This window comes from Mustela lutreola, chromosome 12, assembly GCF_030435805.1.
Source record: "Mustela lutreola isolate mMusLut2 chromosome 12, mMusLut2.pri, whole genome shotgun sequence".
Classification (NCBI taxonomy): Eukaryota; Metazoa; Chordata; class Mammalia; order Carnivora; family Mustelidae; genus Mustela; species Mustela lutreola.
The window spans coordinates 293,762-314,428 of NC_081301.1; the positions used below are offsets into that span (position 1 = coordinate 293,762).

Here is a 20,667-nt window from a genome sequence, read left to right on the forward strand (position 1 = left end):
CTAGCAGCGTTAGTACAGAACAGCAAGATGAAACCGGCCTCCTCCCGGTGCTCGGTTTGCTACGTCCACAGCTCGAGGCTCTTTTACACGGCCCTCCACGAGCTACTACTCTTCGCGGTATCAGCGTAGTATCTACTATGTCGTACGTTCCCAACAGGAGCCCTTCCCCTCACAAAACTCCGTTTCCATTTAGCCGGCCTTCAGACCATAACGGCCTGCGCCAGAAGGGCTAGTACCGCGCTCGCCTGCGACAGACGCACAGACGCACTCCCGCGGGGCAGAGGCCATGTGCACACACACGCAGGGGTCAGCACTTGAAGACACAGAGGGCTCCGGGGAGCAGACCGAGCTGCGCCGGGCGCCTACCTGCCCGTGGTCGTGTCGGCCCTGCCCTCCACCAGGGAGCTCTTGTCCTGCCCAGGGGCCGGCATCACGGTGGAAGTCGTGTCGGCTTTTGCGATGGTCACCTCTTTGGCCTTGGAGATCTCCTCCCCACAGTGGGGACAGTAGCTGGCATTGTTGACGCGAGAGGCACAGTCTTTGTGAAAGCGGTGAGAGATGCTGCTCTCGGGCTGACACTCCATAAAGTTGCCCTGAACACAGGGGAGGAGAAGTCCTCGCTTACCGTCAGGGTTAGTGTGCGTGAAAGCGCACGGTGTGCAGAACCTGCCTCTGAGTGCGGCGTGCGTGCCACAGGCCCGCTGGACAGTCGGGGCTCCCAGTCCCGCCAGTACAGAGGGAACCCACGGTCTACATCTGCGGTGTGTCCACACAGACACCTGCTTTGTTTTCTTTTTGGTGTTTTGGGAAGATTTATTTGAGAGACAGAGAGAAACACAGCAAGAGCAAGAAGGGCAGAGAGAGGGAGCGTCTCAAGCAGACTCCACTCCGAGCGCGGAGCCTGACTAGGGTTCGATCCCACAACCCTGAGATCACGACCGGAGCTGAAGCCAAGTGGCAGAGACTTAACTGATGGAGCCGCCCAGACGGCCCCCACCTGACCCCACCCCTGCTCTAAAGAGAGAGCATGAAAGAGGAGAACCCACCTGACTGCCCCCCATGTGCCGGGAGCCCAAGGCCCTGCTCTCCGACTGTTCTAACCTGAGAAGAGACTGCACAGAGGACCCGGTCCCAAGAAGGACCCCAGAGGACAATCCAGGAAGGAGCGAGGAGCAGCTGTGCTCCGCAGACATTACCCAGCATCACCAAGGGCACTTCGGGCAAACCCGCCAGCCTCAGAAAAGGACTCTCGCTAGCACCAAGGAGGTAAAGCCCCAGCAGGACGAGAAGCAGGGGAGCGGTGTGCTCCTGCTGGGAGCGAAGGGTGAACGGGACAGAGAAACCGCCTCCCTCCCTTCCAGCTTAAGCAACGAGGGGATGGCAGACAAGGAAGGGCGCACGGGTGCCAAATCCCAAGAGCAGCCACTGCAGAGAAGCTCCTGGCCCCGGCAGTCGCTCAGCTGTAGGCCGAGCGAACCACAGGGCCCCCTGTTCTTATGGGCACCGCAGGCACTGGGATATGTGGAATGAAGTTACTGACAGAGAAGACCCTAAAACCAAGAGATAAAGGCAAAGCAGAAGGCGAGCCAGGCAGGCCCTCCCCAGGAGCCAGGCCGCCACGTGCTCAGACGCAGTGAGTAGGAGCAAGGGACCAAGGGCACGGCCTGCCCTGTCCTAGCTCTCCCGGGGAGCCTGCCGGCTCACCCACAGCAAAACCCGGGCGTTATGGGAGGGGCCTCCGGACTCGGGGGCTGCCGGGAGGCGTCCGCCCTGACGGCCAGCGGAGGGAGGCAGCAAGTGCCAGCATGAGCCCACCCCGCCGGGGACGCACGGAGAGCCGGGCACTTACCGCTGTGCAGAAGTAGCCACACCCGGGACAGCACTGGTGCTTCACCATCCGGCCCCGGTGGTCCTCGCACAGCACCAGGAGCGGCGCTCTGCTGGACGGGCGCATTAGCTCGTGCTTGACCACGCTGTTGGTGCACCGGCCCAGCTGCAATCACATGAGACCAGGGTCAGCGGCAGCCCGTCAGGGAGGGCCCCGCGGATGCGAGTCCAGGGCAGACTCCGAGGGCCCCGTGTCGGGGTGGGGGGTGGAATGCGGAGGAAAGGAAGGGCTCCATCCTCTCGAGTCTGCCCAACACAACAGTCAGCCTGACAGGCGGCCACATACACAGTGTCAGAGGAGCAGGCGCTCAGCTCGGCGAACTGAAGAAAACGTCCCAGGTGAGCCGAACGGACACACACCAGGCCGGAGGGGAGGGGTGCCATGGCCCAGCAGTGGAACCTCACTGTGAATGCACAGAGCCCCAGCAGTGGTCAGGGTAGCCAGAGCAAAGCACCAGACAAAGGGCTACTGGTCAGCCCTGCCCTGCAACTGCTCCGCCAACTGGGCCCCCCACCGCACTGAGTGACACAGAGGCAGCCAACAGCAAGGCCCAGACCCACCATCCCTGACAGACGTCTGCTCCGGCGGGAGAAGCAGAGACAAAGCAGAGACTAAAGCAACCAAGGGAAATCAGAAGCCACCCAAGGAGCACAAGCCAGGGTGGACAGTGTGCAGACACGGTCACCGGCGCCCCGGTCAGCGGCCACTCTCAGACTGGCACGGGAGACTATACGAAGACATGCTCGCAGAACAAAAAGGAGCTCTCGGGAGCTGGAACAAAGGTACAGGAAAGGGAAGTTTCTACGGATGTGCTGGAAGGAAGGGAATTATCTGAAAGGGAAGCAAACGGACAAAAGTTTGGAAAATGGAGAAGAAAACTGGAGGCTCCATCCAGGGAACCTAGAAGAAAAGTAAAACGGAGAGAAGCAAGGGCACACGAATTGGAGGCATGGCCATCCCCGCTTGTGTGGGAGGCGGCTGCCCGGGTACCAGCGAGCTCCCAGCCGGCAGCCGGCACGGCGCGGCAGGACGAAGAGCGGTCTTGAGTGCGAAGGAGACGGGATTCCGACACCGGGCTCGGCTGGGGCTAACTCTTCTCCAGAATCCCAAGTCTCAGCCATTCACCTCCCAGACACCTTCTGTGAGGGGCTCCTGAGGGCTCTGCACCACCAAGACGAGAAAGTGACAACCCAGACAGACCTGATGTGCTGCAAATGCCTACGGAAACGTGCAATCCCATCGATCTTGGACCGAACTTGTAAGAGGAACACAGAAAATGAAAAATGATAATCATCCACTCAGGAAAGTAAAGAGTTGTTTAGGAGAAACGTAATCCAAGCACACCCCTGGCTCAGCTGGGAGCATTTCCACAGTGTGTTAGGAAACCACAAACACGGCTGTAACCAACACAGACAGTGCAAACAGCAGGTGTGAGAAAGGAGTGGAACTAAACGGGCGGCACCTCCGCCACAGTCAGTGTCTCTCGAGCAGACAGTCAAGACACCACACAGCAATCAGGTTATGTAAAACTATGCAAAAAATTTAAAACAGGGGTGCCTGGGTGGCTCAGTGGGTTAAACCGCTGCCTTCGGCTCAGGTCATGATCCCAATCGGGGTCCTGGGATCGAGTCCCGCATCGGGCTCTCTGCCAACAGGGAGCCTGATTCCTCCTCTCTCTCTCTGCCTGCCTCTCTGCCTACTTGTGATCTCTCTGTCAAATAAATAAATAAAATCTTAAAAAAAAAAAAAATTTAAAACACAAGGAAAAATTCAAAGAGGTCCGAGGAGCCCAGGAGCAGCAGCGTGACGCACTGACACAGGCAAACAACAGCAGCTCTGAGAGCGGCGCACGCCTAGCTGACTGCCAGCACCGCAGACGTTACCACTGTCAGCAGCAGGAGACGAGACGCTGCTCACTGTCCAACCACAAGTAGGATCCCACACTGAGAATTGCGGGGCCCCAAGTGGCGGAGAGGCGGCTGAGGGTGTCTGCTCGGGAGTCTGAATGCACGGCCAGGAGCCAGAGCCGTGCCAGGAGAGCGCGGAGCGCCCGGCTGCTCAAGCACGCCAGGAATGGTAGAAAAGTCAAATAAAAATGGTGGAAATAAAAAATATGCAAACAGATAAACGCATAGGACCGGCTTGTGACCATAGCCCAGAAAGAAGAAATTACTGAACTGAAAACGGTCAGTGTAATTCACCCAAACCTGAAACAGAACCGGAAAGGAGAGCGGAGCCGCCCGGCTGAGACACCATCACATGCGCTAAGTGTGACCAGAGTTCCAGACAGGAGGACAGCCAGGCTGAGGAGGCTCAAGGACAAGCAGGCACCAGATCAAAGTCCAAGAGGCTCAGAGAGCCTGGAGAAAGAGGAAGACAAAAGGAAGAACAAAACCATGGCGCCCAGGCCCAGAGACAAGAGAAAACCTTGGAGCAGCTGAAGAAAAACCGAACATCACACCAGATGAACAAAAAGGAAGGGCAACCAGCACCCTTGTCGGAAACCACGGAACAGGGCTGCGGCAGCCTTTGCAGGTGCTCAGAGGTCTACGCCCGTGAAAAGACCTCCCCAGAGGAAGGCAGAGAGACATTTCCAGGCCCGCAAGCCAGAGAACTCACTGTCGGCAGTGACCTGCGCTGTGGTTCGGCCACGACAGTGGGGTCCCGGGCTCCGACCCAACAGAGGGGAGGGGTCCTGGGGCAGGATCTAAATGGGAGTCAACCAAATACTCTTGTGTCTGAGCGGTCTGAAAGAGAACTGAAGAGACAGGACAGCGGTACCCTGCGGGGCTAGCACACAGGACACTACAACGTGACAAGACAGGAGGGAGGGCTGCGTTACTGTCAGACTCTGCCACCACGTCAGCGGGCGTGGCACCAGCAGCAACGGACAGACGCCCGCAGGCATAGGGAAGCCCCGGATGGTCCCTGTAGATGCCAGAGGAAGACGCACACCATCCATCGATCCAGTAGTGGAATAAACTGGAATCATAAAAATTCGATCCAAACAGCAAAACACAGAGAACAATGAGTAATGGACGACACGAACCCTAACGCCACGAAGATGCTGGATCGCAGCCCAGCTACAGCAACAACGGCCCAGGGTGGGGTGGTCCGGACGAGATTCAAGCAGAGACCAAAGAAATGCACTTTGAAGACGAAGGCACAGAGCCCAAGGGTGAAAACGCGCCTGCAGACACTCGCCACAGGAAGCCGGGTGCTCACTGAGTACCAGGCACACATGGTCCCAGCACAGGTGTCTTCCTGGGGCTGCAGAGGGACAGCGCATGAGGATGCGTGTGCACAGGGCAGAGCCTCCACACACAAGAGGCCAAGCAAGTGGGTCTGGAGGGAGAAACCCACGTGGCTGCAGAACCCAACACGCCCGCCATAGCAATGGAAACGGGCGGACGGGGTCAGAGAAGCATCCAAAGATTTGAACGCTAGGTCCCTGACAGTAGTGGTGGTCATGTGACTGTACACAGTTGCCAACACTCAGAACCACACCAAAAAGGTGACTTTTTACTGTGTGAATTGTGCCTCAATGAGCTGCTTGACAAAACAAAAAGACCAAGGAGCTTGTCTGGGGAAGAGCTGCGTGCCGGCAGCTGAACATGAGACAGGAGACCACAAAACGATTTTGGGGAAAAGAGCAGTGCCCTAAAAACTTCCTAGAATCCCACCTAAAACAGCAACGAGACAGCAAAGCCACGGCCCAGAACCCACCCTGACGACAAAACGAAGCTCGCACAGCCGGGCGTCTGGAGGCAAACTCCATGTAGCCGCGAGATGCATGTGACACTGATGTTGGAGCAGCAGGAGAAGGAAGACCCCGCGAGTGTCGTGTGGGCCCCAGGGTGTGGGGCACTGAATTCTGAGAGCCTCACCGGGAAGTCCTGCAGGGACTGGGGCCAGTGCGGTCCAGCCTCCCGGAAATCCCAAAGCTTTGAGCCAGCGCCCTCCTCGAGTCCTGCAGAGGGGGTGAGAAGAGTCTCGCCCAGCTCTGCATTAAAGGGGCAGATGCACAAGGACAGAGGAACAGCTAAGCAGCACCAGGACTGCACCATCCACAAACTCCAGATGATGTGGCCTCGGGGCCCCGGCTGTTGCACAGGAATTGAGAGGAAGAAAAAACGAGGGGGAGTAAATTAGGAGACAGAAAGACAACAGTGTCCGTGGGTTTCCATACGGACGGTGCGCCTGTTCAGAAAACACAGGGAGGTGAGCACTGCAGAGGGCAGAACCGGGGCCGCTCCGGCCCAGTCAGACCCAGAAGCGGCGAGGTGAGGGTTACCAGCGCGCCCGGCCCACACAGACTCAGGAGGCCAAACATCTGTCTTGTCTGCTTTCTGGGTCTGTTTCATTTGCCAACACGCTGAACACGGAAAGACCACGAGTCCCTAAGACGATAAAGGAAAGGAAAGAGGGGCCGGAGGCACAAACACAATCGAGGGGACAAACACCTGCGACTGTCAGAGGACACCAACTCCGAACTCGAAAAACGGGGAAACAAAGACCAAGTAGCTATTTATTCGGTCTATCCAGTGCGAGGTGTGTTTCCGGGGGCCAAAGAGCTCTAGCAGGTGAGGGGAGCTCTTCTGTGTCCAGGGGTCCAGCCAGAAGCTCTGGCAGCGAAGGCAGGCCTGAAGGGCAGCCCTTGCTGCTGTGCCTCTGGGGCCCTGCCTCACCCTGCTGCTGCGGGGACGAGGAGCTCGCTTACTTCGTGGTCCACGCTCTCCGTAGCCATGCACTGGTTGTTGGCCAGGGTTGTGATCTCTCGGCTTTTCGGGGTTTCCATCCGGCAGCTACAGAGGGGCACTTCCTGAAGGCCGTCCGTCTCCACCATGTCGGGACCATTAGCCAGCCCTAAAGTCACACGAACACACGTGAGTGTCACCAACAGCACAGCACATGCCCAGACGGACTTCCACAACATTCAGCGGCACCAAGTCTCCACCTCAAGATGCAGTCCAGGAAGTGACCAAGCACAGTCTTTGCGGAACCCTCACGTGCAAGGAAACATAACCACAGCAACGACTTCGCTGGCACAAGCAGCACGGCCCATCCCCTACGAGTACACCACCAGCCAGGTTCCCAGGAGCCAGGACCCAAGTTCAGAAAGAGACTGTATCCTCATAACAGAAGATCTTCACACAAAAAAGTATCCAATACACGTTAAGACCCTGCTCTCCTCCCTCGGTTTCAGAGCTGCAGCCACAGGAAGAAACATTCGATCCCATCTGGGTTTACTTACTATCTAGGACGTTTGCTTGACTGAGGAAAGAGAGCTGAGGGGTGCTAGCCCAACAGGGACAGCAGTAATAAGGGTGACGCAACTGATTTCCTTTCTGAGGAAGACACCCGGGGAGCAGGAGAGCCTGCAGCCCACACCTGGGCTCAGCCAGAGCCAAGCCGGCCTTGAGGGCTGGGGGAGCAGGCTGGCTGCAGAAAGGCCCCTCAATCCCGCCTGGCAACAGGGCCTGGCTGCTTCCAATGGAAGGCACATTACATGTTCTCCTCTTGTGAGGCAGCCAAAGCAGAAACGGAAGGGGATCGACACCTCCCATGCTCGCCGTTAGCTCTCTAAGTTAAGAATAAGGGCCTCTGGGGTGCCTGGTGGGCTCCGTGGGCTAAAGCCGCTGCCTTCGGCTCAGGTCATGATCTCAGAGTCCTGGGATCGAGTCCCGCATCGGGCTCTCTGCTCCGCAGGGAGCCTGCTTCCCTCTCTCTCTGCCTGCCTCTCTGCCTACTTGTGATCTCTGTCTGTCAAATAAACAAATAAAATCTTAAAAAAATAAAAAAGAGTAAGGGACTCTTGGGGTGCGTGGGTGGCTCAGGTGAGCGGCTGACTCTTGATCTCAGCTCAGGTCACAGTCTCAGGGTCCTGAGTCCAAGCCTACTGTGGAGCCTACTTAACATAAGAAAAAGGAAAAGAAAAACAGGGAGAGAAAACAATGGACTCTTGTCGCCACACCTCCATACAGGGCCCACCAGGATGGGAGGCCCACCTGCCCACACTGTCCACCACCACCCTCGTGTGTAATCAGAGGCCAGGCCTCCCCGGGAGACTCGGGATGCAGGGTCTCCGGGGACTGGCAGCAGGAGCCCGCACGCACATTCTGCCGTGTGACGCAGGGTCACCTACACCCCAGGAGAATGACATCCTTCCTTCACGATGAGAGGAAACAGGGAAACGGTGAGCTAGAAGTAACGTGAGCATTATCGCAAGTTTAAAACTGGGAGAACCCTGACGAGTCTGTTTATAACTGTGTCCTATGACGAGGAAGGGGCCGGCCAGCACGGCGGAGGCCGCCACGAGGAGTGAGGGCACACGGACAATGCGGCAGTGGCTCAGACGCCTCCCCAGCACGAGGTGTGCCCCCCTCTGCAGCACTGGGAGCCACCAGGGGCGCCAAAGGAATGGCTCAAGAGAAACCCACCAAGTGCCTGCTGCCACTGAGCTCTGGCTCCCTGCAAAATCCCCCCAGCACCCACTCCCCGCCTCCCCCCCACCATCCGCGGGGACCACGATGTCTCTCCACTGCAGCTCAGCAGACCGAGCAGCAAAGATGCCAAGAAGAAGGACATGCGAGCAGCCAATTCTGATGGTGCAGGAACATTCTGCAGGTGCACGCCCGAACTCTCTGGACCTGTGATGCAGAACCATCGGTGGCCCTCTGCTCGCATCACTGGGCCACACCCCCAGGCCTCTAGCGAGCTGCCCCTCCCAGCCAGCCTCGAGCTCCACAACTGCCTCCCGTGTCCAAAACTCAGACGGCAGAAAAGGCAGAAATACAAATGCAACGTGTCTTCATTCAACGCACGGATTCTCTAAATTCTCTACATTCTCTAAATCAGAAGTACGGCTGGACAGACCAGTCCCTGACTGATCGATCAGTGGTTGCAAACCAAGAAAGACGAAGTGCAGAAAGTCGGCTTACGAAGCGTCACAGAGCCGCAGGAAGCCCTCGCTTTCTCCTCCCGCTCCTCTAACTTGGCTCCTGCCCCTTTGGCACTTACTTTTACCAAGAAAGAGAATATAAACACATAATGCACAACCTCCCAGAGCTCGGCCAACAAACCGGGGCAAGCTCAAGGTCACTGCACTTGTGAGCAACCGGAACCCCCACTGTGCTCCCCGAGGTCTCCAGCCACTAGGGCATAGCAGAGGGGCGATGTGATTCAATGAAATACTATTCCCAGCTGACATCCAACTCTGTGCCTTCCTGGGACAAACCTAAAAGCAGGTTTAGAAAAGTCACGCTTCGTGAGGAAAGCAGGAGGAGGCTACCCCAACAGCTTCGGGACACCAGAGAGGCACTCTCCTCTATCTGGTGCGAGAGGAAGGAGCAGTTTCTCCGATGGACATGTCCAGGCCGTGCCTGAGGCTAACGACGTGATTTCCCACACTAAAGAGCTGAGCTACACCTCTCCAGTGTTCAAGACCTCAAAGTCCAGTTAACTCGTCCTCTGAGGACTGACAGGTTAAAGCCGCGCAGCAGCGCACAACCCACGACTGCAAGGTCCGCGGGGAATGTCAATCACTTCGGGACTGGAAGTTTTCGCCATATTACCCTTTCGGTACATTTCCAAAACAGTCAGTGATTAGTTACTTTCCATCGATGAAAGGTTTTTAAATGGTTCAAGGAGAATAAACAGTGGTGGAGAGAAAGCCCCGCACCCCTCGGGCCAGCCGACTGTGCCCACCCGCAGCGCTGCAGGCCCAGACCCGCACCAGGTGCGCCCTTCGTTCCAGCACAGAACACACCAGGATGGCAAAGCCGTGCTGTTCAGAACTGACCCACAGTGCATCTCCCGAGACGCAGCCGGGGCAGGAGGACGCCTTTCCGCAGGAACTCTACAGAAAAACACAGCTGGCTCGGGACATGCTGTACGAGCTGAGCTCGTGTGAGACGTCTCAGTCCCGTGCTGGGGGTGACTGAGCAGATGCACCCCAGTGCATCCAGTTGGCCAACTCGGGGATGCAGCTAAGGGACGTTTCATACTGCCCACCAGGGGGCATCACGTGAACACGAGGCCACCCCCAGCGAACAAAGGGCAAGACGGGGCTCAGCCTGGCCCCGGCGCAGACAGTCACCTTCTGCTTGCGAGGGCAGTGTCCCCTTGACCCGGAGATCCAGGGAGTCCAGGGAGACTTCCATGTAGCCCGTGCTGTCTCCTGGGGCCGTCTGCTCGGCGCTTCCCGAAGAGGACGTATACGTGTCCGAACCTGCGTTCAAAAGGGCCCCATGAAACACTGCCCCTGCCGCGCGTCTCCAGCAGAGACCACGGGGAGTGTCGAGTCACCCGGTCCAGACGACACACTCTGAATGCCACCCTGTCCAGGATGCTGCGACCTCACCCACTTTCCTTCTGTGCCTCCCTCGGCTCAGCCCCCACTCCCACTGACCCCTCATGGGAGGGGGCGGCTACATCGTGAAACACGAGGAACTGACCTGTGGAGACCTCCTGCTCTGCAGCTACACCAGTCAGATCAAGGCTGACCCCATAATCAAGGAAAGGTGAAAACATACTCTATAAATATAAATGTTCTGTAACTGCTACCTTAAAAATAAAACAAAATTCTCATTTGCGGGTTTGAAAGACCAGCTGATGTAAAGAGCTGGAAGCCACCCCACGTGCAGCGCTGCAGGGAAACGTGCCCGGTCCCGCAGACCGGGGAGGTCAGGGTCACGGGGACAGGACGCGAGGCCGCAGGCATGCACCTGCCCGTCACACACGGTGCTTTCCGAAGGGCATGATGCACCAGAGGGCAATGTCATCTGAATACAACAGCGGGGCCTGGGACATGGGCGCTGCCAACACTCGGGCCTCCTCTACCCTCGAGGCCCGTCCCCATTCCTGGAGAACCCACGGGGGCCCTTGCCACCATGAGCAGACATCACCGAGGAAGCCTGGAACAGGACACACTCGCTCCGTGCAGCATGAAACACCAGCAACAGGCAGGTGCCTGTTCCTCCCAGCCAAGCTTCGAAGCACGCGTCTCTGGTGTGAGGTCAGCGACCACACATCAGCAAGCAGTGACACGGAGCACGGCGGCAGCCGGGACCCAGGACTGCATGTGCCTCCTGCACCTGTGCTCAGGGACAGACCGGAGGAAGCCATCACCGGGCTAGTTTGCGCACCACCGCACGTGTGAGGACAGGAATGGGCCGGGCGACTTGACACACCTTCCAGAGAAAGGAAACTGGAGCCCCTACGTGACTAAACGCTCAAGCACGCGTGTCCCAAGCCCACCCACGCGTCTGTTCGCCGGCATAAAAGCCACATGGGCTGCTCAGCCATGGCGTAGAGAAAAGGAAACGGAGCTCACAGGAGGCTTGTAGGCCCCGCAGACAGTCTTCATCTGTGCTTCAGGGGACGGCTCTGCCCCCCGCCATCCACTCAGCAACGGAGGGCTGGAGAAGAACGGCTCGTGTGGGGCTGTGGGGGTCGGAGCGCGCTCCGTGGCCCCAGGGTGCTGGCGTAGAGATAAACAAGCAAATGCAACAGCCCACACGTCCACTGCCAACAAGGGTTCAAAGAGTGACACTGAGAAACAAGTCAGATTAAGCCACGGGGCAGGAACAATCGGGCATCCACACGCGAGGGCACGGCGCGGCCACACGGCACGCAGGGACCCAAGCTGAATGGGTCAGGGATGCATGCGAAAGCCTAACGCTGCGGGACTCCAGGAAGAAAACACACAGCAGCATCTTTGTGTCCTGACTTAGTTTAAAGGGTTTCTGGAGTCATAAAAAAAGCAAGAATTTTGAAAGAAAATAATTCGTAAATTAGACTTTAACAAATTTTTTAAAGGCTTTACTAGATACAGGTATGTGCAAAACGCGTATGTAACAAAGACTTGCACCCGGAATATTGCGAGAGCCCTTCCACGTCAGTGAGGAATGTACTAACTAATTTTTACACGGGCAAAACAGAGAACCCTTTGCAAAAAACACACACGGCCACGGTGCACAGCCTCACTCCTCCGCTAGGTGAGTGCGACGTGACAGCACAGCAATGCCGGAGGTGCCCCGGCAGCACCAGGACCAGAGAGCAGCCCTGACAAGTGTCGTGAGGACACAGGAGCAGGGCTCCCGCAGAAGAGGGCGGCACTCGGGTGTCCTGCTGTAAACCGCTCAGCAGTTTCCTAAAAGTCAATTAGCATACAAGTCAGCCGTCCACTCCTAAATATTCACCCAAAGTACCGGAAAGCATCCGATCCGTCAAAACTGTATACAAATGCTTGTGGCAGCTTGATCTGTTAAGAAACAAAAACGGGAGGGGGCCCAAATGTCCCTCGATGGTGAAGAATGAACCGCGGAGAGCCGTCCACAGAACACCCCCAGCTGAGCACCCACTGGCGCCTCGGTGCGGCCGCCTCCCTGGGCACGAAGCACACAGACGTGGGAAGGGCGCCCACCCGAGCAGCCGCCCAGTGCCAACCCGCAGACAGAGCATACAGCGGAGCAGCCTAGGGACGGCGAGGGTTGGCTGGGGAGATGGAAAGGTCCCCAAGCGGCAGCGGGGGCCCCCGCGACAGTAACTGTGCTGAGGTCCCGTGGTCGTACACGTGTGAACACTCCCCACCCTGCGCCTGAATCACGCACACTCTACCACATGCCGGATCTGCAGTGAGGCCATCAGAAGGGACCCCTGGCCCACCAGGTCTGCTCACCTTCTGGATTTCAGGGTCATCTCTTTCCCTGCATCCCCTTTAACCAAATTACTTCCAGAACAGGGGTATCTGACCAAAGGGCCGGAAGCCACTGTGTGAACCTGGCCACTGCCCACACCTGACACCAAGGGTGGCCACGGTAACCACACAACGTTCAGAAGCCACAGACGCCTGGGCACACAGGGAGGAGGAAGAGTAACGCCCTTCAAGTCAATGCTCCGCAACAGACCGGCAGTGGGGGCTCTGCCAGAAGGACACCGCGTGACAGTCACCTGAGTGTCTCTCGTCAGGTCATATGTGTTTCCCCTTGAAATGGTGCAGCCCCTTTTTCAAATGAAATCCTACACAGAACCCCAACCCCACAGCAGGACAGCCGCCCGTGGGCCCACCCCCCACCCCGACAGCCCTCGCACGCAGACCCCACAGTCACCCAGCACACCGCTTGGCTTCTTTCTATTTCTCCGCCTCCGTTTCCTGGCCGGCTTGATCCAAGGGCTGTCAGGCTTTCCTTTCCTCTTGAGAAACTTCTTCTTGATACTGGATTCAGAACTCTGAGAGCCAAAGGGGCAGGAATAGAAAAAGCAAAGCATGGGAGCTCCTGAAAGCAAAAGGTACTACAAGTTCTGTTTTCTTGCCAAATAAAATACCTGCTATATCTTGTTTCTTCAACTAGAAGATTAATTTCACTTTCAGACATTTTCCTGGTCCCATTCTTAAAAATACTCATGTTTTCCCCTAAATCATACTAAGTTGTCATTTTACAGGAAAGAAAAAAAGAAAAGAAAAAAGAAAAGACAAGCCAAGAACATTTAAGTGGAATTTATAAATCTTACTCGAATTTGGCACAAAAAAGAATGAGAAAGTTCTACTCAGGAGCTAAATAAACAAAGGAGCTCAGTGAGAGAATCCACTTTTAATCATATGCCTCCATTCACTCTGCTCGTGGGCAAAGGACACTCAATGCCTCAATCTGCTTCAGAATCTACGTCCACATTAATTATCTACATGGAGAACAAGGAAAGAAGTTATAATTAATTTACAGTATTTTGAGATTTTTAAGACCCTCTATCTCTAAAATCTCAGATGCAGAAAGGGCATCAGACAGACCCGAGCAAGGACGGGCCCCACTGCTAAATGGTCTAGAAGGAGGATCTCACAACCCACCCAACGCGGCCGCTGGGATACACAGAGAAGCTGAAAAGAAAGTGTTCCTGAGACAGGACATACTCCCGGTGTCTGGGGTGGCCGGCCAGCACACCCTGCGCTCCGCTTCCTCGGCCTCGCCCCTGCCTCCTTACTGCCACATCGCAGACCCAACTTCCGCAAGCGCTGCCCCCAAGCCCACTGTCGCTTCAAGCCGCCATTCCAGAGCAAGGGCACCTTAGTGCCAAACCCAACTGTCCAAGTCCTCATCTCCTCTACCCACACAGCACACTGATGCCAGGGACCAGTGCCCCCCTCCCGGGAGCACTGTTCGGCCCGTGTGACCCTGCCCAGTCTCACATCGACCCCTCCTCCTCTGCTTAGAGCTCCCCTGGGGGTGCTTCCTGGGCCCCATCCCGAGGTCTGCGCTCCTCCCCATCTCCAAGGCCCTGCTCCCCCATTCCCACAGACCCAGTGCTCCTGCCCTTCTTACCCCCGTGCAACATCCCCCCACAAAAGGTCCTGCTGGCTCTACACTGGATACCTCAAATCCTTTCTCCCATGGGTCACAGGGCAGAACCATGGCCACTGTCCTTGCGGCCAATTCCCACCCACTCCGCCACCCCTCACACCCGAGCCCCGCCCTCCCACTCCCGGGGCCGAGCCGGCTCCTTCGGCTCTAAGCCCGGAGGTCTTTCTCGTGCTCCTTCCCGGGGTGCAGGACGAGATCTGCCGTCACGGCCCCGGAGACCAAGCACGCGCTCACGGTGCCGGCCGAGACGCAGAGCCTCCTCCCGTGCTCTGCCACTAGACACGAAGCCAGAGTGCGGGGCCGGGTTACCAGATCAGACTCATCTCCGTCCTCGTCTTCCTCCCCGGTGCCGGCTGACTCCTGCTCCTCTTCAGACTCGCCGTCCGTCTGGCCAGACACACAACAAGCCAAAAAGAAGACACAACTGATGAGACCCTTCGGCGGAGGGGACTTGAGAAAACCACACGTGGTACCGGAGACACGGGCAGTGAGCAGTGGAGACGCGTGCGTGCAGGTGGGGTGCGGGGACACGACTCGGGGCCGTGTCCGTGAAGTGGCAGGAGCCAGCTCCTCGGCCTGCCTGCTCCCCCCACCCCGGAGCCCGACCCCCGGCAGGCCGCTCCTCCGCCGTATCTCGGCGCCGACCCCAAAGGCAGCCCCTCGCCTGTCTGCAACCATCGACCGCCCGCCGAGGGCTCGTGCACGTGAGCCGCTCGACGTGTAGCAGAATTCAATAAAGAAGTAATAAAACACACAGTAAAAAGATTTCCAGGGGCCAAAAAGTAATACAGAATGCAAAACCTACCGTCCAACCCACCCGGGAGCCCAGCTCAGCGCCCAGGCCCATCGCACTAGCGCTGCTCACACGCGCCCGGCCGGGGCTCGGCGCGCTCCGGGCCTGAACACGGAAGCGGGGCTCTGCGGGCCGGCGCGGCACAGACACCACTTGGCCAGTGAAACTTTCTTCTCATCGAAAATACATTTTGGAATTACCTCCATATCAAAGCAACATAGATACCTCATTTGTTGTTGTCGTGGTCATGTTTATCTTTTCTGTCCACACAGGCAGTACCTGAATACATTTTCAATGCAAAAACACTAAACTACACGGGTATCCATTTACTCCTTCATCACGCACCCCGAGGCAGGGATGTGGCCGCGCACAGCCTCAGCCTGGCTCTTTGAGGGGCTACAGCACAGGCTCCCTAATCGAGGCACACCCCTACCAGGTCCACACTGAGGCTGCATTTTACACAAAGATCCCCCAGGACAAACCAACAGACACGCTCCTCTTACAAGTGCGGAGTTCCAAGACTGCTGCCATCAGCAATGCCCAAAGGCGCCACCGGCCTCCAAAGGGGTTGCACAACCACTTTGGTCTTCGTTCCCCAAGTACACAAGAAACTGAGTAACTTCCGTAACTTCATAGACTTCCCTACTTCTTCCACTTTGTCCCCTGTGACCAAACCCTCAGCCCATACTGCTATTGGGTCCTTGCTTTAGTCATCAGTAGAAGCTACACACAGGTAAGACAGCAAGGCTTTGTCTATCACATATGTTGTATTTTCCCTATCAACTGCAGCTTTGCTTCTGTTCTTTCCTATACAAAAATGTCGAGACTTAATCTGCACAAGTCAAACCTCTCCATCTTTCTCTTTGTGGGTTTTGGGTCTGTGTCTGGTACTAGAAGGTCTTCCATATTTGAGGAATTTTATTAGAAAAACAATGTCTAACATTTCCTTCCACAGTTCAGTATTTTATGCTGACACTTTAAATCTTCCGTAATTTACTTTTAGAAATAACAGCTTCACTGAAATATAATTTACCTACTCTAAAATTCATGCTTTTAAAGTGTACAGTCCAGAGGCACCTCGGTGGCCCAGTCAGTTAAGTGTCCGACTCTTGACTGCAGCTCAGGTCAGGATCTCACGGTTGCGGGATTGAGCCCTGGGGTGGGCTTCACGCTTGGCACGGAGTCTGCTTGAGATTCTCTCTCTCCGCCCCCACCCCTCCCTCGCCTCACTCTCTTTTTCAAATAAAATCTTACCCAAAAAAAGCATACAGTTCAGTGTTCTAGTATATTCCAAGTAGTGCAGCCATCACCACTATCCAGTTCCAGAGTAGAATCTATATTCCTATGTGACATGATGCAAGAGCTCCCCTCTATTTTTCCTCCAAAAGATCAACTGTCCCAATAACATTCACTGAAAAGTTCATGATCCCTTGGCCACAAACTAAAAACCCATCCTTAAAACAAAAATTTTAATAAATAAAAATATAAACCCCATCCTTACAAGTGAACTATATGTTCATATACATAAAGGGTTCATTATGGGTTTCCTGTTCCACTCACTCAAATGCCTTCCCATTCCTGCACAAATCCCCATTTAATCCGTCTCCAGTAGCTCTCACCGCAGTTTTTTCTCCCTGTGCTTGCTGCACACAATTCCCACATCAGCTGTTGTACAGAGTAGTCCTGTGAGGGTCTTGAGGAGAACTATTCTGGACTTACAGGCCATGTGGGAGGATGAAACAATGATCTTCTCATTCAGACAAGTAACCGGCCTTCCCTCAGACAAACAGCAAGTCCTCCTTCAGACAAACAAGAGATCTTCCCTCAGATAAACAAGAGGTCTTCCCTCAAACATACAACAGGGTTTCCCTCAGACAAACAGCAAGTCTTCCCTCCGAGAGACAAGGGGTCTTTCCTCAGGCAAACGAGGACTCTTCCCTTAGGAAAACAGCAGGTCTTCCCACAACAAACATGTCTTCCCTCAAACAATGGCTTTTTTCTCAGACAAATAATAGGTCTTCACTGAACCTACGTCTCCTTTCCAACCTCTTTCAGGAAGAGTTTCAGTTTTTTCTTCTAGGGAACTGACATTTCCTATTAAGTTTATTGCTAAGTACCCTGGTGATACTAAAGACTTACAGCTAAATTTTACGTGTGATAAGTGATTTTGCGTTTAGAGTCCTTTTCTTTTAAAGATCCATATGGAAATAATCTGCTTCAAGACAATCCATGTGTGGATAAGCAAGACCGGCCAAACGTTGACAACTATTCACTATTATCTATATGTTTGCATAGCTTAACATTTTCTATTAGAAAAGTTAAAAAGTCAAAAAACAGCCCCAGACATTATTGCTATTACTGACACCGCTGCCGTTACATTCTCTGCTGCTGTTGCTGCTACACGAGAGAAGGGCTGGTTTTACGTCCGGATGACATGAAGTTCAGCTCACTAGCTGTAATAGTGCCTCAGTTGATTTTCTTGAATATTTTAAGACATGATTATATTCTTGGCAAGCTCTTCTCCCTTGTCCTCTTAAATATTAATGTTCCCTTCTGGGTCTCTCTCATCTTACAGCACCACAAGAGTCCTCCATAGTGCGGCGCCCATGTTAGGGGAGAAAGGAGCAATTCCTCCCTCTTTTTATTATTGACATTAGGAATGTCTTAAAATGTTCACCACCAAGTAATCTTTTTTCCCTTTTTTTAAAGGATTCTGATCTCTTTAGCCAGGTTTATTTACAATAAGCTACCTTTAAATACCACTAGGTTAAAAAAAAAAAAAATACCACTAGGTAGTTTGTATTTTTAAAAAGCTTGAGCCATGTCCGGTGCCTATGTGGATCAGTCAGTTCAGCGCCTGCCTTCGGCTCAGGTCATGATCCAGGGTCCTCGGATCAGGTCATGGTCTCAGGGTCCTGAGGTTGAGTCCCGTGTCGGGTCCCTGTTCAGTGGGGAGCCTGCTTCTCCCTCTTCCTCTGGCCCCTCAGTTCGTGTTATCTCAATAATAAAATCTTAAAAAAAAAAAAAAGACAGTATCCAAATGGCAGATAAACATGTAAAAAAAAGTACCCAACCTTCTTGGAAATCAGGGAAATATGAATGAGAACTATAAGGCCAACACCACTGCGCTCGCTGGCTGGGCGACACCAAGGATGTCAAGCCAGTGAGACTGGAGGACACTCAGGCTGCAGGTCTACTAGGGGAGAGCTGTATGGCCCTGCCTACCGCTGGTCACGTGACATGGCAACCCCAATCAGGGTGTGCCCCTAGGGACACAGAGGAATGCTCAACAGCAATGTCATCTGTAAAGGGCCCAACTAGAAACAGCCCAAATGTCCATCTACAGTGGAACGGATACATAAATTTTAACAGCCATGTAAAGAAATACTGTACTATAGTACAGTAAAGTACTCTTGAACATTCTGGTCTCAGAAACCTTTCACTCTATTAAAAATGACTGAGAATACGGGCGCCTGCTTAGCTCAGTGGGTTAGGCCTCTGCCTTCGGGTGAGGTCACGGTCACAGGGTCCTGGGATTGAGTCCTGCATCAGGCTCTCTATTCAGAGGGGAGCCTGCTTCTCCCCTCTCTCTGCCTGCCTCTCTGCCTACTTGTGACCTCTCCCTCTCTGTCAAATAAATAAATAAATAAATAAAGTCTTTAAAAAAAAAAATTACTGAGAGTGATAAAGCACTTTTGTTGATGTGGCTTATGTCTAGTAACACTACTACTGTACAGATCTAAACTGAGAAGTGTTTAAACCACAGTGTAACTTCAAGGAGTGAGAGGGACAACAGTAAATAATGTTAGCATCATGACCACAATAGTTTTGACTATCAGACCCATGAAGGGGTCCCCTCAGAACACTTCACGATCCACTTCATAATCCACTGTGCGTAACAATGAAAACGAACAATATAAACTTCACAAACGCAATACTGAGTAAAAACGAGTCACACTCCAAAAAAGGAAAACATACACTTATTCACATGAAGCACAGAAACCAAGAAAACAATTCTTCCGGGACTGGGAGGGCCCACAGGGGAGGCTGGGACAGGCGACCCAGGCCTGTGAGCATGGTGGCAGCGCACAGGGGCAGTCACTCTCCGCTCAGTGAATTGCTCCCTGTCACAGCTGAAATCATAAAGTCATCCCCCAAATCCAAAAAACATACAGCTGAACTTAATAAAATGCTAGTATTTGTCATTTGATCTGTTACTGTAGTAAGTCTTATCAACAGGCTTCCTGTAACAAACCAGCATCTTCCCCGGGGAAGCCCCACCTTCTTCCCGATCGCTGTTGCGCAGATACACAGTTGTGTCTGACCAAGACAGTCTCAGGGCTGAAAGTGAGCTTGGCCTCAGAAGGTGCTGGTGTGCACCCCCATCCTCTCTGCTGTCTGAAGCGGCCCGCGCAGTAAGCCCACCACTACTCACTACTGTCGCTGATTTATTCAGATTTGCTCCTGTTCTCTTACTCTGTTTCCCACTTGGCCACACTGCCCTTGTGATTCTACTTTTACTTGTTTCTTGATTCTTTCTGTTGGCTTAATATCCATTTAATTCTTCCCGTTACACCAATGTATAGAGTTATTCAGTATTACTCTGCGTCCAGATTTTCTCGTGAAGAGGAGAATCCAGAAACAGTCAACTCTGTACACACCATATGGTGTTCAATAAAAGTGACATTTTACATCATCGGGGAGAGAAACGTTCAGTCAATAAACGGTGCTCAGAGAATGTGGCTAAAAATTTGAGGGAAGCCATAGGACTCTGACCTCACATTTTGCCAAAAAGCTTTACTGAGACAGAATCCATATACCATAAAATAGACCCATTGTGAGTATATCTACCATGTATTTTATCCCAAAACAAATGTCCATGAATCAAGTAGTTACGCATAAAGAATGAAACCAAGGAAGTAGAAGAAGATAGCTTATGTCAATTTATTCTAAGTCATCGGTGAAAAGCATCTGCTCATCATCTCTGGAACCCAGAAATCATAAAGAGTCTAGCATCCGTGGCTTCTGACACAAGACAAGACGCCCCCAAAACTCTGAGAGCTGGAAGGAAAGGCTGGGTCTGCAGAGCACAGCACTTTGACTCAAAATGTAAAAAGTTAATCCACAAAATTACACATTTCAAACAGGTCACTATTCCGAATGAACTCACCTGGAACGTGTCTGCCTACCGTTTGTCTCAGAAGACCTCAGCAGATACAAAAGCCCCTGTACATAAAGATGGTCTGAAGCGCTCTCAAGAACAGTAGGGCACACAGAGCAGTCACGCCCATTTCCAGACGACCGCCGGATTCTCAACTCCTCCTGCCCCTCCGTGTCTACTGTGTCCCCCTCCGAACTGAGAGCACAAACACGCGCCCAGAGCTCAGCATCAGCTCAGGAGCTATGTTCTGCTCAGGTCTGCAACCAGGGCCCCTGGAGCCGCTGCCCAGTGCTGAGCCCCGGGGGTGCGGGCAGACAGTGACTGGGAAAGAGCCAGCACACTGACCCCTCCCAGAGCACATCCTCGGGCACACCCGGTAGATGTGAGGGAGTGGTGGTGTGCACGCAGAGGACACGCCTGGCACGCCGAGAGACACCTGGTGTGCAGACTGCACACGGTCTCCTCACAG

General features: G+C 54.1%; 1 protein-coding gene across 6 annotated transcripts in view; it reads right to left on the reverse strand.

Annotated features, from left to right (window-relative positions):
* The window catches only part of EHMT1 (euchromatic histone lysine methyltransferase 1), a 136,067-nt gene that overhangs the window by 33,379 nt on the left and 82,021 nt on the right, over positions 1 to 20,667 (reverse strand). For 5 of the 6 annotated variants that reach the window (XM_059142026.1, XM_059142023.1, XM_059142024.1 and 2 more), the window contains 6 exons: positions 14,554 to 14,631; positions 13,000 to 13,120; positions 9,987 to 10,118; positions 6,609 to 6,754; positions 1,850 to 1,993; positions 367 to 593 (listed from right to left, as the gene is read on the reverse strand). In XM_059142026.1, the coding sequence (XP_058998009.1) occupies positions 367 to 593; positions 1,850 to 1,993; positions 6,609 to 6,754; positions 9,987 to 10,118; positions 13,000 to 13,120; positions 14,554 to 14,631 (848 nt within the window). The remainder of the gene's footprint in view (positions 1 to 366; positions 594 to 1,849; positions 1,994 to 6,608; positions 6,755 to 9,986; positions 10,119 to 12,999; positions 13,121 to 14,553; positions 14,632 to 20,667) is intronic. The other variant, XM_059142025.1, reaches the window with a different exon arrangement.